Below are 27,990 nucleotides of genomic sequence, written 5' to 3'. Positions count from 1 at the left end.
GGTTGGAGATTCACGGAAATGAGTTTTTTGAGAGGTTGGCATCAGTGTTGCCTAAAAAAAAAAAAAAAATCATCTCACATGTTCAGTTTTCCTAAAATTGAAGGGCCTTGTTTCTGGATAATAATCAAAATAATAATTACTGAGTGAGTGGAATACACCTCTTACCTCATTTAAAGCCTTGTGTACACTTTACAGAAGCAATTTTTTCTAGCCCTGGATGTCAGGAAAATATAACTCTTGTCTTATGTTTTTGTTTAGTACTATAACCAAGCAAGCTGATTTTAACATTTACTCTTTATTGTGTTGTATGAAGTACCTATGTAATGCAAGTATGCACTGCACTAAAATACCCATATTTCCAAAGAACATCAGGTGGTATAGCCCACAGTCTCTGCAGAAGCATTGTGAGTAACCTGTGCCTTTACACTTTACAATCCACTGTTGGCTGCTGTGAAAAGTACAATAGATGAAGAAAAAATAATAATAAAGCTAAGTATGAGTACACTTTTCCAAACATACACATACACAGCTTACAATGGAACCCAATGGAAAAAGTCAAATGACCACATTTGATGTAGTATCTATAAAATGTAGACTTTGCAATAAAAAGCCAAAGGCACATAAAAATATATTTTAACTTTAAAAATAACTTAGTTACAGTAATACTTCGCTTGTGTCTTACCAACATGTAGCTGACAGTCAAAATTTCGCAATATAGATATAACATATAGGGATATATAAGAGCTACAAGCAAATCCCCAAAACCCATAATGTTGTTCAAATGTGGAAACAAGAGAAAAGTTTTAACACTGAAGAATTTGCTATGGTGAGCCCAAACCATATAATATAGAAAAGAGTCTAGAAAAAAAGGCGTGGGTGTTAAATAAATTTTGACTTCCTCTTGCTCAGAAAATGCCAGAGTCCTGTAAAGGTCCTTAATGTGACTGGCACAGCCCTTCATAACTAAGTAATGCCAGTCCTGGCCAAGCCAGATTTCTCACGTGTCTGGAAACAAAAAATGTGAGCTGCACATCAGCATGGCCCACTGAAAATGGGTTCTGACTCACTTCCTCTCTTTTGCCAGGACAAGTTTTTTTTTTTTTTTTCTTTATACTGTTTTTGCAAACAGGGTATACCAGGTAAAAAAATATTTTGTAGGAAGGTTATTTTAGAAAACCCATCCCATGACAGCAAGTATAGCCAGTGAAGCTCTCCTCTTTGTGGTTAGCTTTCTTCCATTCTGTCTTTTGGTATCTTTTACACCAAAGGAAAAGGGCCCGGCGGTGTCCTATTACTTATTTTTATCCATGACATTCAGCACCTCATCCAGAAAGGAGGGCCCGAGATCAAGCTGCAGGGACAGGAGGGAACCCGTGAGGTCAGAGAGGGACTCCTCTGATTTAGTCTTTTCCTTGACGAGCTCGCAAGGGGCAGGATGGTCAAACATGTCCTCCGCTGCCCAGTCGGGGTACTGTTCGGAGAGGCTGGAGGAGTGGCTGTCCCTCCCCTGGCTGGACTGTGATGCGGACCCGCTCGACCCCCACGAGACGTCCCCCTGGTGGACCGTCCCGTTCTCCAACATACTGCTTTTCTCTGGAACCTTCTCCTCCATGACCGGCTCACAGCTAAGCCGGGGCAGCTTTCCTGGCCCAAAGGACTCCTGCTTGGAACTGAATGTCACCGGGGACAACAAGGGCAACATGAGGGCTTGGGACCCTCCGATGGTCGGGAGAGAGATGGCGTTTTTGAGCACCGGTGAGGGTGTTTCTGTGAACATGGAGTCGGAGGTGCTGTTGGCCCGGAAGAACTCATTATGCCCCGGGAACTGGCCCATGTGTGCTTTCTCCTGGTTTCCGGGTAGAAGCTCATAGTTGCCTTGGAGAAAGGAAATATCTCCGAAGACGTCGTGCTGGCCCTCCTTGCCGATGTGGATGGTGTGGCGGAAGTCTCCCAGGGGCGGACTGATCATATCGGGAGACAAGATGTCCCTCAGTTTAAATTTCTTTCCTTTCTTGTTATTGGCAGCTTTCAGGTAGATTGGGGTTTTGGCTGGCATTTTGGAGTTTGAGAATGTCGATTTTGCAAAAGGGAAAGAGGGCCACTTTCTTCACGGATGTTCCAAGTTTCCCAATATCCTTTTGGATAGGTGCTGTCACATCATTTTTCTCAAATAGCTCCAGAAGTGGCTCTGAAACAAGGAAGCTAAGAGGCCTTCCTGGACGCAAGCAGGCCTTTCTGGAGAGCCACTCACATCCTCAACCTCTTCCACAGCAGGGAGAAACCTGGAAGAGAAACCAAAGCAGGTTAAAACTGGCTGCCCCTTCAGGGGTCCCTTGGGCTTCCCTGGTGGCTCAGATAGGAAAGAATCTGCCGGCAATGCAGGAGACCTGGGTTCGATCCCTGGGTTGGGAAGGTGGAGAAGGGAACAGCTACCCACTCCAGTATTGTTGCCTGAAGAATTCCATGGACAGAGGAGCCTGGTGGGCTACAGTCCATGGAGATCACAGTTGGATACAACTTAGTGACTAACACACGCAGGGCTCACATGGGCCTGCCTTTTTCACAAGAGCTTGTAAATAATGGAGGACTTCAGTTCCCATTTGAAGTCAAACTTTATTATGCTTCCCTCCATTAAGTAGGATTAAAAACTTTAATCCTAACAAGGGTCCACTCATCTTAGTCTTACTTCAGGGTAAAAAAAGAAAAAATGGAGAGAAAGAGATTAAAAAACCCAAACATATGATATTAGCACTTTTAAAACATGGTAATGGACACAAATTTTCTGGATATTTTTAAGCTTTAAGTCCTTTTCCTCTAAGCTGTCAGCACATGACCAGAGTGACTGCAGCTCCTTAAACACAACTGAATTTAAGATATATTTTCTCTTGTGCTTTGATGTTCACACCAGCAAGGCTATTTTGTTTTTGATTGACTTTTATATATAAATAAAATCAATGCAATGCAATGAAGTCTCATAAGGAGCTGGAACTATCATTTACTAAGTGATAGTAATGCTAGTGTCTAAAAAAATCTCAGTGAAAATGCATTCTTACAGATGAGAAAACTGAGATTTGGGAGTCAACAAAACAAAACAAAACAGGCTTGCTCAGTAACATACAGTCATTATGGAAGTTGGAGCTGGAATCAACTTGGGGTAGAGAGAATAGGGCTAGCAAAAATTTTAGGATTTGGAGGCATTCTGAAACAGAAGGAGAAGAACAAAACTGCTTCTTTTCAAAGAAAAAAGTGGGATCCTATATCACTCACAAGTGGTCTTCACTTGTGAGTACTTTTGAAACATTTGCTGATAAGCTTGTATCCTTTCCCTATATTAGGCAAGGTTCCAAGTAGCCCCAGTGAGTTGCTGCCTAGTGTTGATGCCTTTGTATTAATAGGCGGAACCTGTGACTTGATTCCAAGCAAGGCATTGAGATATCACAACCCTGATTAGGTTACATTATAAAAGATACTATCTCAGCACACTGGAGGGAGACTCCCTTATTGGTTTTGAAAAAATAAGCCACTATACTGAGAGGGCATATGGAAGTGAATTCTGCCATTAACCCGAGGGAACCTGGAAATGGATCTTTCCCCAGCTGAGCCTTGAATTAGACCACAACTCCAGCCCCTAGTTACAGCCTGATGTAACTATGCATCTAAGCCCTGTCTACACTCCTGACCTGCAGACACTGGGAGATGATACATGGGTAGGACTGTAAGCCACCACGTTTATAATCTACCACCACATGTGTAGAAAACTCACACACCCTCCCTGCCCATGCTGTATGATACAGTTAGAAGTGATGGGCTGCAAGAAGGTTTGGGGGCTCTCACCTTACAGATGAGAACCTCTTCATCTCTTGAAAAGAATCCTTCAACTCTTCAGTTACATCAGCTGACCTGGAGAAGCTAAAACCCTCCCCACTGTGGGAATTCCTGAAATGGCTCTGCTGTGACTTCTTCCACTGGGCTCTCTCCTTATCCACAGAGCAAATAAATAATCCTCCAAGGGTTGGGTTAGATGGTGGCCTGAGGGGAGCTACATTTGCTTTGTAGCAGCTGGAGGCCATCTGCATCTGTTCCATACCCCATATTTCTTTCCTTTCAGCACAAGTTTTAAATTCATCTGCCTGTGGCAGGTGGTGAGAACTGTGCTCCAGTACCCTCCGGGAAGTGGCAGGCACACAGACCTGAGAAGGCAGGGAAGGATGAGCTGGAGAGAACCCCACCCCCACCCCCGTCTCCCACCCCCCGCCCCTGGCATTGGGAGTGGGGAGGAGGCCGAGGTGGTATGAGGGTTTACACCAGAGCAGGCTACCCTGGAAGCTGCCAGAAAAGACCATACACTCTCTGGAGGAGCCTGGCAGGTCTGCCTTCCCACTTTAGATTCGGAAGGCATGGAGATACTATGTTATGAAAAGAGATGCTTGATACCAAGCAAGTAAATGGAGAACCCAGCACAGGAAGATATGTTTATGGGTCTGTCATTCTCATAGTTTCAACTCTAATTTGGGTCTTGTAATCGTAAGTAAAGGGGAAGCCCTGGGTCTTTCTGCTAAAACATCAGAACACCCTTCCCCTCTAAGTGCACAACAGCCCAAAGCCCCTGCCATCCTGGGAGGCTGGCACTGCCTCCCTGCCCCTCTGGGCACAATGCAGTGACCACCTGCAGAAGCAGCAGGGGCACTGGGGCCGCAGAAGGTAGAGGGCAGCCCTGAACAACAGCTGCTCACTGGAGCTGTGTCCTCAGCGACACAGCCAGGAGAGCAGCTGCCATGGAAAGATACAGTGTGTCCACCACAACTGCGGGGCAAGCGAGGGCGAGGGCTGGCTGCGTGTGGTCAGCTGGGGGGGCAAGCGAGGGCGAGGGCTGGCTGCATGTGGTCAGCTGGTGGAGCCGGGATTATGCAAGGCCAGAACAGGCATAGCATTCATTTCAGATTCTTTAGAAAAATAAAAATATCATGAAGATGCAGCCAGCCTGCTTCTTGGTCAGTCTGACTGGATCACTCACATTCACCCTTTACCTGTACAGTGACTGGGGATGTTGGGAGCAAACGTGAGAAAAGGTAAAGAGTACTCCTGCTGTACCTGCAGGGCTCAGGGAGGAACGCCCAGTCCTCAGTCCCTGCTTGGCTATGGCCACGGCCCTTTGGCAGAGGCTCGCCTGGTCTGGTAGAAGCTGGATTTTATGTTAGTGGACTGCATGCAAAGATGGGAGAAAAGAACCAAAAAACACAGAAAAAAGTAAGAAAAGAGTTGGTGGGTAGAGGCTAGATAAGCTGCAGGCAGTAGATTCTCCAGAGTGGGAAAAGAGAGGAGATACCTTAAAAGGCGCTTTTCTTTCGTTCTGCAAATATTTACATCAGTTTTACTGCATGACAGGGCTGGAGGCTTGTAGGACTTTGCAAAGAATAATTGGTACTGAATGTCTACTGTGTGCCAGGGTGAGGAGCTCCCCAATTCACTAAAAGTTTGGGTGAAAAAAAGAAATTTGGTGCAAAAATGTCAGTTTTATAACTTTAGATGAGTTTATGTTTGTGATATGATGCTGGGGAAATATCTGAGTACTCAGACCCATCTGCTTGTTGTATCTGTTATCTTTCCTCTTCCAGCGCAGGGGCAACCATGCTTGATCCCAGGAGAGACCATCCAATATCAAGACTGTCCTGACCGCTTGCTCCCCGCCTTTCTCAATGTTCCTGGGCCCGTTGGCTTATCAGTCAATGGACAGCCATGCCTCAGGCCGACTGCTCAGCATCTTCTCTGCACTCACTAAAGCAGGAAGCGACAAGGCAGTTTCTTCATAGCGAACAAAGTATCTGGTCCTGGAGCGGGTATGTGAGTGTCTCCTGGGAACCACCAACACTTCCTATGACAGGAAATGTTTGAGAGTGTCTCACTGTGTCAGGCACTGCTCCAGCCTTTGATGTGTTCTAGGTCACTGACAGGAACCCATGTTAACATCCCCATTTTACTTACAAAGCACTGAGGCACAGGTTGTGCCAGGTGGCATGGCTCCCAGGCACTAAGCCGAGTGGCTAGGCTTATTCCACTTAATTCCAGACATAGAGGTTTTGACACTTAAGGAGCACGCTCCCTGGGAATTCAGTCAGTGATTGAATTCCAAAAGATAAAGGGGGTGCTTTCCAAAACCTGTTTAAGATATAATAACGCCATAACACGCTGGGCTAATAAGAATAGGGAAGCACACACTGGTCCAGCCCCAGCGGAAGACAGTTATCTATGAAAACTACGTAACACATGCCTTTGACCCCAGAATTCCACTTACGTAGGTTTATCCAATTTATGTATATGGGAAATAAGGAAATAATATTATATACAAAGCTGTCACTCCAGCATAGTTTATAGCAGCCAAGAGTTATAAACAACTGCAAATTTCCTGATGGTCCAGTGGTTAGGGCACAGAGCTTTCCCTGACGAAGGCCTGGGTTCAGTTGCTGGTTGGGGACCAAAGACCCCACCAGCTACACTGTGTAGACAAAATTTTAATAAAAGGAAAAAATAGAGTTGGAAACAAATTAATTGTCCACCTTTAGAGGATTGATTCTACAAGTTAAGGTACATCCATACAAATGAGTATTACATGGTCTACAAAAGGACAAAGCAGCTCCTGATATGTTGATATAGAAACAGCTTCAAAGATATGTGTCTTCAAAGTAAAAAAAGATTGGTGCCAAAGTGCACAAATACCATCTGTCCCGGCTTGTGAGTGCCCGAAGGGAGAGAAAGTAGGTGGAAGGGGATAAGGGTAGAAGAGAAACTTTTCACTGTATATCCTTCCATGATTTTGGATTTGTGAACCACACAAGTGAATGAGCTATTTAAAACAACAACAATAAAAAAGAAGTAGAGGGCTGTTTCGGGCTCAGACTGCACTTTCCTGCAGGGACAATTTTATACACAGGTCCTGAAAAGTCTACCCAACCTATAAGTTATTGATCGTAATGCAAACATGACTATGGGAAAATGGGCTCAAAAGCCAAAGTCTGCAGGGGAGATGCATGGATCCACAACGACCTCACCAGAGGGCTGAGCCTCATCTTGTCATTGGGACAGAGCACTCCTTTCTGTGTTAATTAGAGCTTCACTAAGAGGTGCCCCTAGTCCATACTTGCAGAATGGAAGAGGTATTAGAAGAAAAGGGTTTTCATCAGAAGGAAATGAGAAGAGGAAAGAGACCCGGACGCTGGGGAAAGGGTGGGGGCAGGGTGTCTACATGGAAGGCAGCGTGGGAAGGTGGAGGTGCTGGGGCTCAGGGGTATAGCTCCTTGTCTTGAGAGGTGGTGGCCACACAGATGGACAGCTTCTTATAGTGGAATAACACAAAATCCTGTCCCTCCTCTCCATTTCTGAAAAGGAGACTTGGGCTCCAGGAGGTTGACCCACGTGGCAGCAGACAGAGCAAGAGATGAGTCAGAGGGAGAACCTCTGAGTCAGGGGGACACCCAAGAGGAGAAAGTGTGAGAAGAGGAGAGGAGAGGAAGAACTGAACCAGAAGGGCTCATAGGCCTGACTAGAGCTGGAAGGGGAGGCCTCCTGGGTGCTCCATGAGCCAAATGAAAAGCATCAGAACTCTACCGCCATCACTAACTCTCCACACTCAGGGCTCTCCTGCTGGCCAGCTTTTTTGCACTGCTATCATTCCTCCACTCCTACTGTCTTTGAAAGAGGGGAAGGAAGGGAGGAAGGAATGAAGGACTAGAGAGAGAAAGGAAGGAAAGAAAGAAAATGAGAGAGAAACCAACCATCCTATGTGTAGACCTTTCTCAAAACTCTCCCCTTGACCCTGAAATCTGAACCCTCCAAGATAGCTAATCCCTTTCTCCGGGAGTTTTTGGATCACTGTTTGCTCCTCTACCCCCCCCCCCCCCTTCCCCGGATGACACTTGACATAATATTCATCTGGGAATTAGATTCCTCTGAAATCAGAGGTTCTAGCTCCTGGGCACTGGAGAGGATAGATATGCCAACGAAAGGTTTCAACTCTTCAGTCAGTTGCCTGTCACTCTCTGTCAAGGTTAGAGAGGGTGTCTGGCAGATGGGTGGGGATGGGTGGGCATGGAGTCCAGCTGCAAGGGCACAGGTCCCCACTCTCAGGAATTTGTGAGAAGCTTAAGGGTTCCAAGACACAAAAGGACTCAAGAGGAAGTTGAAGAAACGGTTTTGATAAGAAAGGCAGAGTGTCAGATGGTCATTCCGATACCAGGCTAGACAATTCCAGTTTCTCACAGGGTGACAGTGTTAATAAGAGAAATCAACACAGCAATAATAATTCTAATAATAATTCTAATAATAATAATAATAATTCTATGAAGAAAGAAAACTGAAGTGGCCCCCTTTTGCTTCACGTCCTTGTCATCTTTTTGGTAAAGAGAATGATGCTAAGAAGACTAAGACAGGAGGTGGGAGAAAAGCAAAGGGTTATGAAGAAGTTACACCCTGAAAAATCACTCCCTAGATGACCAGAGCTGGCAGTACTGGCAAGTCACAGGGCTCTGAAAAGAACAAAGGGGTTGAGATTTTTTAAAAGTCCATTTATTTTAAGAAAGGAATGTGTGGCTTGTCTGCTAATTGCTTTTAGATTAATTCTTAGGGGAGAGAGAGGGTAAAAAAAAATTATTGCATCCTGAACAATAGGTTGTTAATCTAAAACACAAATGCATGAAACAGGGCAGGTGGGGGTGAGGGGTGTGTCTGTGTGTCTGTCCTGAGGGACCTGTGGGCCTTTTCCTTTCTTCGACTTGCGGGAAGTGAGTCTGGGCTGGACTTCCCCTTTCTTGCTTGTTGTCACATCCGTGAAGGACCCCCCAGCTTCTGCTCACTTCTCGCTCTGTCTCAGTGTAGAATCAGCAGGCCCTTCCTCCCAGCTCCTAAATGCTGCACCGCTGCAACCTCTTGGCCCCAAACAAAACTTCTCAGTTATTCCTCATTTGTGGCTGAATCCACAGTCCCAGGGAGGGATGCTAACTCAGCCAGGAACCAGCTACCCCTTCCCCACCCACCACTGCCTTTGGGGTATTTCTCTCCGCTGCTAACACAGGGAAACACCAGGGAGAGAATGCCCTGGAAAAGTGTATTTCACCCTGGGCTCCACACTTGAAAGGGATAAGGGTGACTTGGAACATGTTTCCACATGTTCCCAGGAGTCCAGTCGGGAGACGACAGGACTCAGGACACGTGAGAAGGTAGAGTGGAGCAGCTTGAAGAAAACTCAAATACAGAGTGAACAGGAATCCTTAGGGATCTGAAGGATTCATTGAATTGTAATGGAAAAGGGATTAACTTGTTATGAGAGGCCCTAGGGATACAAAGGCAGAAGCTAAAGGGAAACAGATTTTGGATCCTCTAAGGGAGAACCCAGGGTTCTGGAAAGATGGAATGGGTTGCCATGGTGGGAGGGGGCAGTGTACTGAGCATGTGCCAAGGCTTCACAGAAGCAGCCTTGACTGGGAGCCTGCGATGTGCCCGGCGGGTGGGGTCTCATCCCTGTTCACTCTGAGTCTCCTACAAGGGAAAACCATCGCTGCTCACTTCCTTATGGCCCCACTTCACACTAACCTATTAAAAAAAAGCACTCACAGACTTCCTGGAAGACTTTCCATTTGAAGATGGCAGTTATTACTAACATAGGGATGACAACCTCCTGTATCAGAAATACCAAAGTATCACTACAACGAGGGCCTCTGTAGGAGCGCTTCCCTGGACCAGAGTGAAGTCGCTCAGTCGTGTCCGACTCTTGGCGACCCCGTGGACTGTAGCCCACCAGGCTCCTTCATCCATGGGATTCTCCAGGCAAGAATACTGGAGTGGGTTGCCATTTCCTTCTCCAGGGGATCTTCCTGACCCAGGGATCGAACCCAGGTCTCCTGCATTGCAGGCAGACACTTTAACCTCTGAACCACAAGGCACCAAAGAATTTTAAAATTGGAGGAAAGAAAAAAGGATACTATTAGAGATTCAACATTGAACTCACATGAAAACCTAAGACAGAAGTAGATGTAACCGGAGAATACCCTGGTAAATGGCATCCTGGAGGGATGCTTTCCATATTTTCAGTCTGTTTTACTCCACCCACAAGAAGATAAGAAGATGCCATTTTTATTTTTAGATTCTTTTCCTCTCCCCATATTATCTGAACCTGAGGACATGGCTATATGCTGCAAGGCTATAAGATGCCATTAGCTCAGTTCCTTAGCCGCCTGGCTGTCATGCAAATGAACTTATAGCCAGACTGAGCAGACAGCATTTTATAGACCCACTCAGAAAGTCTATGCTACATCTCAACCCTCAATTATTTATAAATGGACTTCTCCTTTATGATTCAGCTACAGCTTGTATTTATTTTTCTTTTACAACTCCGATTATACAGAGACCCACAAATACCATATGGGAGACTCACCACTAATGTGCGTACACTCCTCACGTTTATAGGATCTAATTGTACTATATGAAAGGGTTTTTAGAAGCAAAATTGGGAGACAGAACATCCACCTGAAAGTACTGACCCTGCACTTTAGAAGACAGGCCATTACGCCCTTTCTCCCTATTAAAATGAGTTATTGGGGAGGACTTGAGGCAGACCTGGATCCCTGGCAGTTATAACGAGAGAGGGGAAGCGTCTGGCTCATTTATCACGACTAGTGTTACAGGGGACTCAGCCTCAGGGCTGGTCACAAGGACCAAGGCAGACGCTCTAGCTGGTGGATATGAAGCAAATGGAAAGATTCCCATCAGTTGCTTCCATGCTTCTAGAACGAATGGATCTGAGTTGGTTTGTGAAGCTGCAAGGACAAAATCAATACAGGTTGAGAACCTCACCCTTAAGTGTTCAGCAATGTTCAGCCAGGAACTGGCTCTGTAGAATCAGCTCAAGTTAAGTAACTAGTAAAGCTGCTCACCAAATAACAAAACAAAACAAAACCCCAAACCACTAATATTAAAGTCAGCAATTACTCTATGAAAACTCCAGAAATAGGAATATCAAATGTTCCAAACAGGTTTGACAAGTGTCCAGAAATTCAGACTGTGATCATTTCACTCGTACTACAGAAGTCATGGTTCTCTTCATCCTGTCTTCATAGCACATCCTCTAAGTTAGGTCCCTTGACTACCTTGATTATTTCCCTAATGGGGTGAGGGGACAGATAGGGATTTCCATGCTACCCTCCCATCCTGCTAGGGCCCTTGACAATCATCCACAGTCACTGGAGGGACTGAAACTTGGCTTCTCTGCATCACACCAGCAGTGGGTATATTTGGAGCCTGGCAGTGGCCAGTGCATGCATACCCACTTCCACTGCAAACTCTTGTTATTTGTACATAAATATCTGTACACAAATATTTGTTGAATGCATGAATGAATATCCCTTTTGAGAAGGGTTAGAGCTTTTCTGTGAGCGTGAGCTGGGTCTTAATTCATTCCTTTTTCTCTCCCACAACACGTGGCACACAAGTAAAATAATGAAGAAATGTTGTTTAAATCCCTAAGCCCTGCTAGGCCTTCCATGATGAGAGATAGTTGCTTTGTGCTTAGGAACCATTCCCCCGTCCAAGTCTGCAAGAAAGTATAACATGTGAAATGCTGAGTCCTCTGAAGATTGTACACATGAACAGCAATGGCTCAAGCGCATGCTGTGGGCCAGGCAGGTGAGTATTAGAACACACTTCTTAGGAACCAGGGTTAGATCAGACCTGTGTCTTAGGCCCATCACCCAAAACGTGGAGGAGCTAGGATTTCAGCCATGGCTGAACTCCGCAGTCTGTGCTTCTAACCGCCGCTGACTCGAAAACTTACGTGAGGACCTCCAAGGAAATGGGTTGAGAATGGGAATGGCTGTTCCAGGCCATCTGTCCTGCAGTCCAGCAGCACTAAGGGGAAATGATACACTATGATCTCAACATCAACCAGAGTCAGAGATAATAATCTGACCTTGTCATTAACTAACAATGAGTAAAATGGTCCCAGACACCAGCCTCCCCAACTCACTAGGGATCTTCACTCTTTTTGTCCTTGTCAAAGAGAATCTCAAACAGGATTTGACTTCATGTGAAAGAAACACCAAAATATTAAAATTTTGAGGTAATGAAAGCCCCCTGAGTCTCCAGGAGAAAAACAAATATCCTGTTCTGAGAAAAAAACATTAAGTGCCATTAATTTTTTTTCCCAGAGGAAACACGTGCATCATGGCTGTGCACCGGGGGGCCCTGTACACCCACAGGCTTTCACCGGGACAATGGCTCCCTTCCCTTGCTATTGACACTTCACTTCCCTCTTGACTTTCTGAAACCAAGAACCCTGTGTTTCTTACGTGAATTGTCCTCCCACCTCCTTACCATCAACCACTATTCATAACATCCTCCAAGACCCGCTTCAGTCACTTCCTTCCTGCAGGAATTCTCGAACTCACCTCACGCAATCTAGGCTCATTACTGCCTTACTTGGAGGTTTTCTCAGGGCTCCTAGAGAGCTGATGTTTGCTTTCTTTCCTGTTCCCGGATTTTACGATTTTTCACCTGGTATCTCCCGGTAAGTAGTAAGCACCATGATAAGGTAGGCAAAAGTGGTATTAAAAAAAAGTGCTGCCATGATAACAATCTCCTCTTGATGTTGGATCATTTACAGAGCCTCCTCTTGGGCTGTGAACACAGGAGGCCCTTATAACTTATTGAATAAGCACTTTTAGTTTTCCCTATGGCCAGCCCTTGGATCAAGGGTCTGCAAATTATGACAGGTGAGTCAAATCCAGCCCTGTACCTGTTTTTGTAAATAGAGCTTTATTGGGAACAATACCAGTGCTCCTTCTTTCATGTATTATCTTCAGTTCAATTGAAGGTGATTCTGTGCCCCCCACTCCTGGACATTTGGCAGTATCTAGACGTATTTGTAGAGGTGGTGGTGCTCCTGGCATTTTTGTGAACAGAAGTCAGAATCACTGTACAATGCACAGGACAGCCCCCCATAACAAAACATTATCTGCCCCCAATTCTCTGTAGTGCTGAGGTTTGGAAACCCTGGAAGAGCTGTATTCCAATGACAAGGTCAGAGCTGAGTAGTGTGACAGACTCTATGTGTCTGATGCTTTATGGGAAAAGCTGGAACCCATGCCTTAGACACTGGCATTTTCACAGGGTTGGACAGTGGTTATCCATCCCCCAACTCTGAACAGTCCCCTTGCAATCACACCCCTGTCCTCGGCTTCAACCACCACCTCTAATGCTAACTTCCAAATTGGAGTCTTCAGCCCACACATGCCTTAGTCTAGACCAGTGAAACTCAAAGTGGGTCTGTGCACCAGGGTCAGTCCATGATGAGATATGGAAAGAAATTGAAAGAGAGCTTGTAGAAACTTTCTCACATAATCAAGCATGCAGATCAGTAGATTTTTCTCACTGGTCAGACTCTGGGCATGTTTGAGAGGATGTATCATCAGGTTTGCATGGAAGCTGGGTATGGTCCAAGCAGCTACTCGATGTGGCTATCAGTGTACAATGGACTGGAAATTGAAATAAACAAAATGTTAAAAATCACTGGTCCTTCACAGAAAGAAGCACTGGACTTTTCCCCTCTAGTCTTTCAGACTTTACTTTGCTTCCCTCAGGTACTTCCTGATGGAATATGCCATCTCTCCCCCTCTTGTTGGCCCTCAGCTTTCACCTCCTATACTTTTCCCTTTTGGTAAGCAGCAGGAATTCACCAAGATCCAGAACCCAGTTGTCACCCAGGATTCCTCTCCGTGCCTCGTTCTCATTAAGTCTATTCTCTCACTTTGTCCATCCTCTTTACTTCTAGCCCTCTCTCCTAAACAAGGGCACTGGCCTCCCTACCTGTCTCACTGTCATCAACCTCATCTCCTCCCACTTTATCTTTCAATATCTATCAGAATGAGGCATCTAGAATGCTCCCTTAACCTTGGGTGGCAAGCCTACCCTTAAAGCCTAGAGATAAGATAGCTGGAGAGGCCCACTTTTGCAAACTCACCCAACCCTGCAGCTATAAGTCCACCCAGATCCCATGGTACACACTATCTTGTTTATACCTCAACCTACCAGCTGTCATTGGGCTTCCCTCATAGCTCAGTTGGTAAAGAGTCTGCCTGCAATGCAGGACCCCCAGGTTCTATTCCTGGGTCGGGAAGATCCCCTGGAGAAAGGAAATGGCAACCCACTTCAGTATTCTTGCCTGGAGAATTCCATAGGCAGAGGAGCCTGACAGGCTACAGTCCATGGGCTCACAAGGAGAGTCAGAAGTGACTTAGCAACTCAACTACCCCACCAGCTCTCATACAATACTGCAGTTACTACTGTCTGCTCCACAAGGCTGCCTTCTCCTGGGGGGAGAAATATAATTCATAGCTGGTCCTGAACAAATGTTTGTTGAATGAACGAATGAGAAAGCTTGAGATTGTCCTGACTTCTTTCCTCTTTAACCCTACCTGTCTTACTGAAAATGCAAGCTGAGTCTTTCTGTGACTCCTACAAGAAAGAGAGAAAACCACGGAGCAAGGAGCTGTCATCTATTTTCTTGTGGCAAAGAGTTTCTTTCATTTCTCCTTTCTCGATCCATGCAGGGTAAGAATTTAACAGCTTATCAATGCAAGCCACAGTTAATTCTACAGGCTCATACAAGATCTTTGGGATTAAGGCAAAGAATATTTGTTGACATGATGTTTCAAAAGGAAATGACTTCCATCCACCACTACCATGTGCAAACAGAGAGACAGGCAAGACTCTAGAAAAATTTGACAATACATTTCCCAGGAATGCAGACTGACTAGTTACATTTAAGTCAATCTTACAGAATGAGGCCCAGGAGAAACAATGGGCTTGCATGCTGACCTCTCCTTTCAAAATGAAATGGATTAAAGGGGAACTTGGATTTTTTAAAAGACCTTGCTCCTTGGAAGAAAAGTTATGACCAACCTAGACAGCATATTAAAAAGCAGAGACATTACTTTGCCAACAAAGGTCCGTCTAGTCAAAGCTATGGTTTTTCCAGTAATAATGTATGGATGTGAGAGCTGGACCATAAAGAAAGCTGAACACTGAAGAACTGATGCTCTTGAACTGTGGTGTTGGAGAAGATTCTTGAGAGTCCCTTCGATTGCAAGGAGATCCAACCAGTCCATCCTAAAGGAAATCAACCCTGAATATTCACTGAAAGGACTGATGCTGAAACTGAAACTCTAATACTTTGGCCACCTGATGGGAAGAACTGACTCAATGGAAAAGACCCTGATGCTGGAAAAGATTGAAGGTGGGAGAAGGGGATGACAGAGGATGAGATGGTTAGATGGCATCACCGACTCAATGGGCATGTGTTTGAGTAGACTCTGGGAGTTGGTGATGGACAGGGAGGCGTGGCGGGCTGCCATCCATGGGGTCGCAGAGTCGGACACAACTAAGCCACTGAACTGAACTGGATTTTTTAGCCCAATATATGTAGGGGAACCTGTGAGAGGCTCTAATGCATATTCTATAGAAAAGGATTGTTTTGAATATTAAGGTGTCACTAGAACAGATCATGTACTTAAAAAAAATATCATTAAATGAATGAACACATGGGCAAGCAAAATGGTAGAAAGAACTCTCGCTGCTATTCTAGGCCTTAGGGGCGGAAAGAAACTTTGAGCTAAAGCTATAGAATCCTTATAAAATGCCAGACCATACAGGGGCCAGTTACCTCCTGTGTAAATGGGGATAGTCACCCCAAACCCATCTATCTCTCATGATTATAAGAGCTAAGTATGAGAATCTTTTTAATTGACAATCTTCATAGAGTGTTATGCAAGCACAAAGCATCTTCATCTCTAATGAAAAACCAGAACATCTACTGAAATGCAATATGAAGGAGGGGAACCATTCTAATTACCCAAATAATCAGTCCATTTTCTCCTTAAATGTTGTCTGCAGCAGTCACCAATGTATGATTGCAGATGGGGCTAAAATGGTTTGTGTCTGCCCTGTGCACAAGCTCCACAATTGGAAAGGATTCTTATTTCAAGCGTTGTTGTTGTTGAGTTGCTAAGGCGTGTCCAACTCTTTGCAACCCCATGGACTGCAGCATAACAGGCTTCCCTGTCCTTCATCATCTCCTGGGGTTTGCTCAAACTCATGTCCACTGAGTCAGTGATGCCATCCAACCATCTCATCCTTTGTCATCCCCTTCTCCTCTTGCCCTCAATCTTTCCCAGCATCAGGATATTTTCCATTATGTTGGCTTGTCCCATGAGGTGGCCACAGTACTGGAGCTTCAGCTTCAGCATCAGTCTTTCTAATGAATATTCAGGGTTGATTTCCTTTAGGATTGATTGGTTGGTCTCCTTGCAGTCCAAGTGACTCTCAAGAATTTTCTTTAGCACCACAATTTGAAAGCATCAGTTCTTTAGTGCTCAGCCTTCTTTAAGGTCCAACTCTCACAACCATACATGACTACTGGAAAAACCATAGCTTTGACTAGATGGAGCTTTGTGGGCAAAATGATATCTCTGCTTTTCAATACACTGCCTAGGCTTGTCATCACTTTTCTTCTAAGGAACAAGTGTCTTTTAATTTCAGCTTAATTAGAGAGTAATTCTGTCAACAGGACAGGAAGCTAACTTCTATGCATACACATGTATCCTTTATCTCCATGTGCAACTCTTCCAGCCTTGAGAACAAGTGGGACTCCTTTGAGTTAGGAAAATTACTGCCACTTATTCGTAAGATAAGGAAAAATTTAAGGGCATACAGTTATTTTCTTTAAATATTTGGTGAGCTATCAGGTGAAAGGAAACCAGTACCATCCCTTGAAAAGAATTAGGTGTGTGATTAGGGTTCAAGGAGAGGGCAGGTGGGGCTGGATAGGAGGAAGTCTAACCAACTTGAGTTAATCAGCTTGAAGAATAAGAGAGGCCCATCAGGGGAAGTTTTCCAGCTGAGTCTGAGACTGGTAACAATTCCAGAGGGGAGGGAGAAGGAGAGCATTCCTGCATTGAGAGAGGAGTTAGCGGAGATACCTATGAGTCTCATTTCAAGCAGCAGCCCCTGGTATGTGCGTGTAGACTTCATATATACACAGATAGGTGTTAGAATCATAGATCTGTGTTTGAAGTTTATTTATACTTATAAAGAAAATGAATGTTAGAGTTCTGTGATTCTGTATGTTTGCAGAAACATCTAGCTTCTAGGGAATTTTAGAAAAACATGTCTTTTTTTTTTTTTAATGAAGTTAAGACTATCCTTAGAATTAAAATATTTTTTACTAGCTTGTAGCATTTTCATTATCTTTTCTCCTCTTTCCTCACATTAAGTTAAGGGTACAAGGCAATGCCAGTGCCTTTCTCTGCAAGCCTCAGCTTGCACATCTGTGGAGTGGAGCTAGTGAGAGAGACAAACACATACGATGCTTGACAAAGTCCTGTGAAGCAATGAACTTACAATCAATGGGAGATATAATTATTGTTATTAATTATCCCCAAACCTAGAGCTGCATAAGGAACAAGACGAGCTGAAAGTTCACCATCAGAATTTTTTCCCAACTTTACTCGGGACCTGTCTACCCAAACTGATTGTTTTAAATAATGTGAAACCCGAAATGGTCTGGTTTCAAGTATAGTCACCCCCCAGTAGCTGTCCAGTGTTAGTTTCAGGACACCCCATGGATACCAAAATCCAGATGTTCAAGCCTCTTATGTAAAATGGCATAGTATTTGCATCTAACCTGTGCACAGCCTCATCATACCCTTTAAGTCATCTCTAGATACTTATGCCCAACACAATGTCAGTAGTTGCTAGCACATGGCAAATTCAGGTTTGCTTTTGGAACTTTTATTTCCCCCCAAAAGTTTTTGATCTGTGGTTGGTTGAGTCCACAGATGCAGAACCTACAGATACAGAGAGCCAACTGTCTAAATTCCTCATTCTGAGAAAAAACTGGAATCGGGAAGACATCACTGCTCTATGCTTCCCCTGTGGCTCATCTGGTAAAGAATCTGCCTGCAATGCAGGAGACCTGGGTTTGATCCCTGGGTTGGGATGATCCCCTGGAAAAGGGAAAGGCTACCCACTCCAATATTCTGGCCTGGAGAATAGTCCATGGGGTCGCAAAGAGTTGGACACGACTGAGCAACTTTCCCTTTGACTGCTCCATTGCCCATGCTGCCCCTGAGACAGAGAGCTCAGCGGGCTGGCAGGGGGGTCTACCTGCCCTGTCAGTTGAGCCCACAGCTTAAGGGCTTCTTTAAGAGGAATACAGAACAAAATCCACTCATGAATGCAACTTCTACTAAACTTATATATGGCCAAAAATCAACCCTCATTTGGAAGACATTTCGCTCTGAAGTCATCAGAGGGCAGGAAAAGAGTTTCCAGTTTGGCGCTATGCCGTGCACAGCAGGACATGTGGCTTGAGCTGATTCATTCAGCAAGCAGCAGGCCTTGGAGAGAGCCTTCCACTTGCCTCATCCAGTTCCTGGCTAGTGACTCACCTTCTGAAACATTCATTCAACAACAAACACCTACTGAGGACCTACTGAGTGCCAGGCAGTACCCCAGAAACTGAGGCTACAGTGACGATGTGCTCACAGAGAGGACATCCCAGCGTGGAGATAGATGATTGGTAAGCATACCAATGATGAATGGCTGATGTAGGCATGGCTGAGCAGTCTAGGTGGGCGTAACCCTCATCCTTCCACCCCTGGGGCTGCCTGGCCTGTGCTCTGAGTGGACACATGGTACCGAGCTACTGCAATCATACCTGGGCACGAGAAAGCTTCCATGCAGGTTGCAACGGCCCGGCCAAGAAGACTTTGAGGAAGTTCTGGTGGTGGCCTGAATTTCAAAAGTACCTTGGATGGGCTAGAGGTGCTTCCTTGGAATTTGAACATTTGGTAGCCTAGGAAGAAATTATTTTACCATGGTCAGACTTAAGGTGGGTAACTGAAAAGGATTTCTGGCTTGGCAACCTCTAAGAGAAAATAACATGAGTAGGACTAGATTCTTCCTTTTTTCATTAACTCCTAGTATAAAAAAGATGAGTGCCAAGCTGAACTAGGTTCAGTCCCTACTTTTATGAAGCCAATATTCTAGGTGGTCACAAGGATCAATAAATGAAAATTTAAACATATTGAGTGTTAAAATAGGAAAAGGTATGACACCATGGAAAATGCCTAAGATACAAGGGGGGGTAAAAAGAAACAGCAATAGGATCACAGCTGTTTAGAGCCAGGAGAGCACTTGGAGAATTTCAAAGGCTTCCTCTACATCCCTTCCTTTCTACATCTTCACAGACATCACTCACCCAGAGATGGGCAAGGATCTGCCTTGCAACACAGCTGGCCAGTCAAGGGCTTAGAACCTCATCTGCTGTGCTAAAGACCAATGGTACGTGTCTTTTTAAAAAGTTTAAAAAATAAGTATATAAAAAAGGGAAAGAATTCACATATATTCTGAAATGGCAAAGCCACATTTCACCAAAAAATGTCTTTGCTTGTTTAAAAAGTTGTGTGTAGCATAAATGATTATAATGGTTTTGAACAGAAAAGCTCTTTTTCAACTAAACACACAGTCATCTATCACTGGCATGATGTGTCTACAAATATGACCTTCAGGTTGTCATCAGAATGTGACGGATTCCCAAATGTGTAAGCTGTCTAAATAGAGGCCTGACTTTGAAGTTCTCTGCCTTCCACGCTGGCTCAGGCTGCTCTGCACTGGGTCTGTTTTTCAACACAGGGTTTTACATGATTAGTATAATAGTAAGATTGCTATGCTCATAGATGTCGCTAATCCTGGCTCACTGGATTTTAGAAGCTAGAGATGATCTGAAATGCTCCAGTACCAAATATCTCATCTTAGAGCTGAGAATAAGACCCTGAAAGGTCACAGTTCCACTTGGGTCAGAGGTATGATCAGAATCTATGCTTTCTGATCTCCAATCCCTCTGTGATTTTCTCCATTTAGTTCTGCATGAGTCTTATCAAATAGCAGAACGGCATCTTCTAGAGTGTTCCGGTGGCTCTGTTCCTGTACCCCTGAACAGGCTGGAGGCAGGTTGCAGCGTGTGGCTTCTGCCTCTGGCTTCATGGTTCCCAGAATGTTTCCTGTTAGACTAGTTCTGCCAGCTGCTCTCTGGGCAAAATGATTTGATAGATACCTCCTCCCTGTGGAGATTCACTGCACACAGTGACATTAAATGCTCTGAAAAGTCCTGCACAGAGGGACCTCTATCAGACTGGTTTCCCAAAGAACCACTTTTTGATCCTATTCATGTCTCAGAGTTCACGTGATGTAGTATTGTATAGTAACCCACTCTAGTATTCTTGCCCGGAGAATTCCATGGACTGAGGAGCCTGCCAGGTTACAGTCCATGGGGTGCAAAGAGTCAGACACAACTGAGCGATCAACACTTTCACTTCTTCTTTTTTCAGTGCTGAATGAGCTAACTGCAGGTGTGTGACCTCTGTGACAGTTTAGCGAAGAATCAAAGGCTAGAAGGTTAATGATGACTTTCTCAAATGTACAAATAAAACTCAAATCACTGAAAATCCAGGTTTTAAAAAATTTTTACTTGGAGATTCTAGGATTCTATTAATTCATGACTTGATCAAGCAAATACTAATTTGAACTCACCAGCCCTTAAACTCACTACTCATCTGTTCTCTTGGTTATTCAGAAATAGCAGACTTTTTTTAATATCAATATGATTTGTATTATAACACTGTATGCTTTGATTTAAAAAAATTGCTCCTCCACCAGAGGTACTGTCAAACTCCGTCCTTCACCATGAGACTGGTGAAACTTGGCACTCAAGAACTGCATCAAGGCCACAGAAGGCATTTTTTTTTCCTAAAGGAAAGAACATCCCTGTCTGCTGCTGCAGAGGCATCAGTATTTGGCTACTGATATTATTTATTCTGGTCTGTGGGATCCATTTTGATTTGTAACCCTGAGAGGATGGGGCATAAGATGGGAAGAAAATGGAGGCAGACAGCCCTAAGGCTACTGCCCTTGGTATTGAGACAACCTGGATTATTTCAAGCCAAGACATCCTTTCCAGAACCCCTACTTCAGTCTGAGCAGCCTCCCAGCTAATCACAAACCCACAGTACCAGAGGCATTGGAGGCCAGGCAGTCTCCTTGGGTTATCTGGGGCACCTCTCTAGGTTTCAAAGGCCTCCTTGCTCTATCTTTCACACCAGAAGCTTATCTGGCAGAGTCTGGGTCATGTGCAGAACTTAGAACTGGAATGAGGCCCGACTTCCCCTAAGAACAGAGCCTTCCTACCCACCTTACCGGTGGCTCCTGCCTTTTGCTTTAGCTCCCCTTAGACCAACATCATTATGAAATGTGTATTAAATGTCCATTGAATGCCAGGGACTGAGGGGTCAGGCACCATGGCTGTGGTCACTAGTCTCAAGGAGGTGACCATCCAGCTCACTTACTGGACCCCTCAATCCCTGACCCTCCAGAACTTTAACAAGCATGTTTGCCGCACACTAAACTCCAGTTCATGTTTGGGTCCCAAAATTCCTAGTAAAACTCTTTGTAAACTAAACCGCTCAGGTTACTGCTAGTCCTAGTTTGAAGCTGGATCCACTGCAGGTGACTACTGACTATACAATGAGACTTAACCGTCTCCAATAAATAAACCGATTCAGGGACTTCCTTGGTGGTCCAGTGGCTCAGGCTTCTAATGCAGGGGGCCTGAGTTTGATCCCTGGTCAGGTAACTAGATCCTACATGCAGAAAGGATGATCACACGTGCCACAATTAAGATCCAGTGCAGCCACTTAAATAAATACAAATATTTTTAAAAATAATAAAAATATAATGATTCATACGGTGTTCCCAAAGGCTGGCAATCACTGTCATCTTCCTTGGGGCAGTGGTACAGTGTGCTGCAAAGTGAGTTCTCTGCCAGAGGCTAAAAAACCCTTATAATAGAGTCAGATTTAACACTTCTCTGGCTTTCCTCTGGTGGTGAAGGTGAGGTATTCATTTAGGGCAAGGTCAAACAGGTCTGAGTTCAAACCTGATTCTGCTCCTTACTCAGTGGTATGACCTTGGACAAGTTACCAAACCTTTCTGAATCTGTGTTTTCATCTGGAAAATAACAATATTATCCACCTCAAAGAGCAGTTGTGAATATTAAATGAGACCAGTATTAAGCACCTAGGGAAACAATAAAAGCAGTAATGAAAGCATCAACTTTTTATTGTGTCTGCTCTACACCTGGCATGCTCTGAGTGCTATTTAACTTATGTAATTCTCAGAGTAGTACTATCTGCATTTTGCAATCAATAAACTGAGGTATACCAGCTAAGTCCCAGGGCCAAGATATGAACCCAGACAGCCTGCCTCAGAGGCTCTTAACCTCAAAGTTTTTTCTCCCATCTCCTTAAGCAGGAGATGCTGATCTTTATGGAAAATTAGCCATTTATTTATGCACATACTGTGTCGCTAAATTGCATAAACCTGTTTAGGTATGTTCCTTATTGTGTAATTTGGGCTTCCCTTGTGGCTCAACTGGTAAAGAACCTGCCTGCAATGCGAGAGACCTGGGTTTGATCCCTAGGTTGGGAAGCTACCCTGGAGAAGCGAACGGCTACACACTCCAGTATTCTGGCCTAGAGGATTCCATGGACTATACAGTCCATGGGGTCGGAAAGAGTCTGACATGACTGCATGACTTTCACTTATTATGTAATTTGGGGCAAGTTATAGAAGACATCTGTCCTCAGTTGCCACAGCTGTAAAATGGGGATAGTAACAGTGCTTTCCTCATAGGTTATTAGAAATAAATGAGTTAATCAAGGTAAAAGGATAAGAACAGGGCTTGGCACTCTGACAGGCTCCATGTAGGAAGTAGCTTTAACATATAAATTCACTGACAGTGTGATACATTAGAATTCTTTGGCTTTGGAGCTTGGTAAAGATTTTGTGGCTGGCTCCATTTAGTAGTTTCAAATGACTATACTGCCCTTGCTCTCTGGCAAACATACTGGATTTAAAAAACAAGTTTAAGTTCTTAATCCATCAATGAATAAACAGGTCAGCAGGATTCTGATTAGAAAGAAATTAGCCCAGGCCTAAACAAAATCAGACTGAAAGCAAAAATTGTAATAATATTAAAAAAAATCAGAGCAGTCTTCCTGGAGTTTTTTCAGGTTATAAACTGAAGTCCACCCATTGGATAAATGTTATGGCTACTGGGCAAAGAGCTCGTGAAAAATTTATGGCCTGGTAAAAAAATCTCTGGGCGATGTAGGTTAAAACAACTTTATTCCCAATACTGTTAAATATCATGAATTTTAGAAAGGAAAAAGGGCAGCTTTTGTGAACATGTTGGACATAAAACACCACTTTAAAGCAAAAGCTGGAGAGCAGATAGGACAAACCAGCTCATATGAATAGTTCTGCGATGATTTTTATGGCTTTACATTTATTCATCTTGCACCACGTTTAAATTTACAATAAAAGCAAAAAAAAAGTGCAACACTCATTACTCTAGCTGTCTTTACATGTTCCATTGAGATACAAAACAGGATTTCACTACTCAGATTTTAAGGGAATAGGGAGCTCATCTTATTTCATGTCTGTAGCTGCTGCTGCCACAGCACCATGTTCCAATCATGAAATTCATAACGTAAATCTCTTGCAGATGATAACCACTGGAAAACAGAAATGGCCATGGATCCAGAAAGGCTTCCAAATCCCCCCCCCCCCCAAAAGTTCTTATCTGTGAGCTCAGAGGCTGGTGCTGAGTGTTTTATTCAATGAGTGAGGCCTGTTGGGAAACCTACATGCTTTAGGAGACTTAATGAAGAAATTGGAACCGTTCCTTGGTTCTCTATTAGTCTTTATTACTTATTTCACATTTGACAATACCAAACACTTCACAACTGCCCTAATTTATCTCAGAGTGTTTACATCTAATCTGAAAATATACCTGTGTAGCTTATTCTTAATTGTCAACATGAGCTCTTACAAATTTCAGCAGGTATCAAAAAGAGGATCTCTGGAACTGTCCAGAAAAGAAGTTGCATTTCCTGCTCCTTAGATGAAAGATCTTTTCAAGATTAGAAGACTACAGGAGTCTTTTAAATTGACTTTAGGAATACCCCTGGGGCATCCTCAGGCCTTCACCGTGAGCCTTTGTCTCCCAGTGCTTCCCAAGAAGTCCCCAAGAAAGGCTTTGCTATTCAAATTGGGACATCTGCTGCTCTCCAGATTCGTGTTCTTTTTTTGAAAGGCAGCACCCCCAAGAAACTCTAGGATATTATGAAGCCTAAGAGTGGGGGGTTGGGGAGGAAATCTTTGTCTCCCTAACATTCACCAGTTCCCTCCCCTTAGCCAGCACCTCCCTCGCCACCGCCCCCTACACCCTCAGCACGCCTCAGCAGCGACTCCCCCAAATACACCAGCTCTGGAAAAGATTCATGTTGCAATACCCTCCTGACATTCCTATTCCCGCCCTCATTTTAATTCACTCACTTTTTCTTTTTTTTTAAACAAAATGTAATTACTTGACTGTCAGCCTGGGCTGCACTCTGGGGCTTTTACTCCTTTCAACACAGCTGCGCTCCCGGCTTTGATGCTGCGGTCCATGCAGCTTGCCCCAGCCACAGCCTGGCTCTCTGTAATGTAACATTCAAGTGCATATTTATTTTTAAACTGACCTCTCGGGCTGTACAGTATAAAGGTCCTGCCAAAAAATACGCTACTCTCTATTTATAAGATGAAACACATGCCTCCCGAAGTCGAGAGGGGGATGGAGCATAATAATTCATAACGAAAAAATGACTGGCCAGATCCATTCGTCCTCACGTGTCTGATACTTGCCTGTGTCAAGACAGTTTCAAGGAGAAAGGGGGAAAAATCTTGAAAACACTTCAGTTGTTCAGAAACCACCGTAAAAAAAAAAACCAAACTGCCAGATCTGCATGTTGGCGCCTCAGCCACAACGCCCCTCAAGTGTAGAGAGGGCACCAAACGGGTATTGCCACGGCAGATCTGAGCCGTGCGCCCTTGTGCGGCCCTGATGCCAATCCACTGTGGGAGGGGAGCGGCAGCCATGTGCGGCTTGTTCTCAGACGGAAAAATGCAATACGCGCCCCGAATGGCTGTCAATAGCTCGGAGGGTGCAGTGTAGCCGCGCAGCCTCACCCTGAAAAGTGGTAGGCACAAAAGGTGAAGCTCTGCGTCCCGGTCGTGCCGCGTGTATCACCCCCCCACCTCCCAGTTTGCTTTGTGCCCCCTCCGGTCCTTTGGACACCAGCTGAAAGGTGATGCCCTAGGTAATCCCCGCTCCCTGTGCTTTACCAAACCTAGCAGCCACGCACGCCGGAAGCCGCCACGGCCGCCAGTGAGACAGACTCACAGACGCACAGAGAAGCAGCCGTGGGCAGGCAGCAACTCACCAGCGGCGCCAAGGATCCCAGCCGCTGACCCAGGGACCAGGCGCCCGCAACCGACACCTCCCGAGGGCGCACGCAGTCCCTGCCCGCCACGCGCAGATCCAACCCGGTCAGCCGGCTCGCCGCCCGCTCACAGCATTATCCGCTCCGAGACGGCGTGAAGGCGCCCAGGGCCGGGGTCTCTAGGCTCGCCCCCAGTTCGGGCCCCACGGCTGCGCGCCCCGCTCTGTCGGGCAACAGTCGGAGGGAAGGTGCGAGCTAGACTGAGCGTGCAGCCGCTGGACTCCCGGACTGAACCTGCGAAGGGCGGGGAGGCGCGGGGCGGGGCCGGCAGCGCTCGGGGCGGGCCAGGGCGGGCCGGCGGGCGCGCCGCAGGGCGCGGGCTGCCGGCCGACCCACCCAGCCAGGGTACCTGCGCCCCGGCCCGGAGCGGGCGGACTGGGTTCACCCGCTGCGGGGCCTGCGGGCCCCCGGAGGACAATGGGCGTTCATTGTTACGGCCCCAGCGCCACCCCCAGGGATGTGGCTTCTCTGCGAGAGGCTGCGTTCAGCTCCCTCCGCACAAAGAAAGGACTCTGGACGCTCGGTTCAAAGAGGGACCTGGAATGCAAGTTCCAGGTGCCCCTAAACAAAGGGACTCATCCCGCACCCCAGACACCTGTACTAAACCTCGTGCGCCCACCTCTTTCCGTCCCAACGACCCGATCTAACCCGGCAAGGCTCCGGCGCGGCGGGCGGGGACTCTGGCGGAGGAGAAGCCACTTGACCGCGCCGTCCCCGTCGGGCCGCGGGCCCCCGGGCCACTCGACGCCCGGGTTTGGGAGGAGGGTCGTGTTCTGTCAGTTTCCAGCCTGATCCCCTTGGAGCTGCCGCCAAAACCCGGAGAGTGGATTTGGCAATTGGAGACGCCAGGGGCTGCTGGCTGAGCAGGGGCACACGAACTGCCGACGCTGCAGGTTTTTCCAGTCCAGGGGGAGGCGTTTCCTCTCCCGCGGGGACCCTAAAAGAGATCTGCCCAAAGCTGGGGCAAGCGAGCGGCAGCTGCCGGGGACAAGCGACTGGGCGCTAGCAGTGTGGCGGCGGCCCAGGAGCGTAAAATTCCGCCCTGGGCGGCACCTGCGCCCTCCAGTCATTCCGGCCACAGCCGCTGCGCGCCCCGCCCCTCCGCCCGGAGGCCGAAAGTGGACCGGGTTAATTAATTTTCTTAATCCGTCTCCTTCTCTTCCTACTCCAGCAGTCAGCCTGGGGAATGAGTAGGCGACAGGAAAGGGCGGTGTTTTCCGGTTGTAAGGCCCCAGCCCGCACGTTCTGCCTGGGGAGGGGACTGGAACCCAGGAGAGCCTGGCACCCTGGGCCTGGCCCCGGCCCCCGGGGCTCTCAAACTGAATGGAAATCCTGGCACAGAGCGCGATCCTCCAGGGGACCTTGACTTTCCCGTGTGGTATCAGCTTCAGGTCATCACCGCAAGGTCCCTGGGTCTGTCTGAACCTTAGAGGATGCACGTTAAGCTTTACTTGGTAAACCTCGGCTGAAGTTAAGGTGAAGTGAAAAGGAACAGACACAACTATTCTGGAAAGCAAAATACTTGGGTGGAGTGTTAAAAGCCTCAAAGAAAATAACAGTTGGCAGGTCAAATGGCCATGAAGTTGGAAGTCAAATACAAAACTCAGCTGAAGTGATGTTAGAAATCTGACAAGCCAAATAGTCCACGAAGATAAGAGACACAGCATCGCTTCCTTTCTTCAAACGACAACTGCTTCGAAGTTTCCTTTGGCAGATACCTGAATTTTGCTCCAGATTCTTGAAAGTTTTACTAGGCGTTCATATTTCAAACTATATGTTCCCTTTGGCACTAACGTATATATTTTATGTATGAATTTATTGAAGAATATTAAATGTTACTGGCCTACTTAGATAAAGGTATTTTATAAATATTTATGCATAGCTCTCATTGCACATGGTATTTTTATAAGTACAAATAATAAGTATATATTTATTAAATACCACATGAAAAATTCCTTTTGCACACACATTCTTTACACATGTCTTGTGTGTAAACTTTTTTTTTTCATTTTGCTCTGTTGTTAGAGTCTGTTAATAACAATTTATTTCCACATGACTAAGTAACTTCCTTTATATCTTGGGCAAATATAGAGTGGCAAGTTTTTTGAGGTAGCAGTTTTATTCCCAAGCCCCATTTTCCCTTTACTACACTGTTCTTCAGCTCCTAGAGACTTTCCCTCTCTACCCTTTCTTCATGAGACTTCACTTCTGGGCTCTAAACCATTAATCCCAAACCTACCCCTCCAGGGGCCTAGTGGTGCTGATTTGATTTATCCTGGCTTCTTTGACATTCCACATTATTTATTTGCGTTGAACATCTTGGTACTGAACATCTCCAGTGCGGGAGAATGCCCTTGTATAGTGGATTATCCTTCCAAGCTAGGCATTTCCTGTACTATGATGGTTTTTAGGTTTGATGGATTTTTATTTCAATATGGAAGAGAGGCGAAAACTGATTTAGGAAGATTTTAAGGGTTTGGAGATTCTGCTTTGGGTTACAAAAAAGTTT

The 27,990-nt window shown here is 45.6% G+C and overlaps 1 protein-coding gene across 3 annotated transcripts; it reads right to left on the bottom strand.

Moving 5' to 3' along the window:
- Positions 1 to 455: 455 nt before the first annotated feature.
- Positions 456 to 26,161, bottom strand: CDC42EP3 (CDC42 effector protein 3). 3 transcript variants are annotated; one of them, XM_068974250.1, is made up of 2 exons: positions 26,101 to 26,161; positions 456 to 2,282 (listed from the first exon to the last, which is right to left on the bottom strand). In XM_068974250.1, the coding sequence occupies exon 2, from the start codon at positions 2,054 to 2,056 to the stop codon at positions 1,292 to 1,294; it is 765 nt and encodes a 254-aa protein (XP_068830351.1). In that variant the 5' UTR covers positions 2,057 to 2,282; positions 26,101 to 26,161; the 3' UTR covers positions 456 to 1,291. The 3 variants fall into 3 exon arrangements, with proteins under 3 accessions (XP_068830351.1, XP_068830343.1, XP_068830359.1); XM_068974242.1 differs by lacking the exon at positions 26,101 to 26,161 and adding an exon at positions 25,422 to 25,655; XM_068974258.1 differs by lacking the exon at positions 26,101 to 26,161 and adding an exon at positions 18,758 to 18,874.
- Positions 26,162 to 27,990: the final 1,829 nt, after the last annotated feature.

Source organism: Capricornis sumatraensis, chromosome 1, assembly GCF_032405125.1.
Source record: "Capricornis sumatraensis isolate serow.1 chromosome 1, serow.2, whole genome shotgun sequence".
Classification (NCBI taxonomy): Eukaryota; Metazoa; Chordata; class Mammalia; order Artiodactyla; family Bovidae; genus Capricornis; species Capricornis sumatraensis.
The sequence above is the reverse complement of the archived record's forward strand: the minus strand, read 5'-3'. Positions and strand labels throughout refer to the sequence as shown.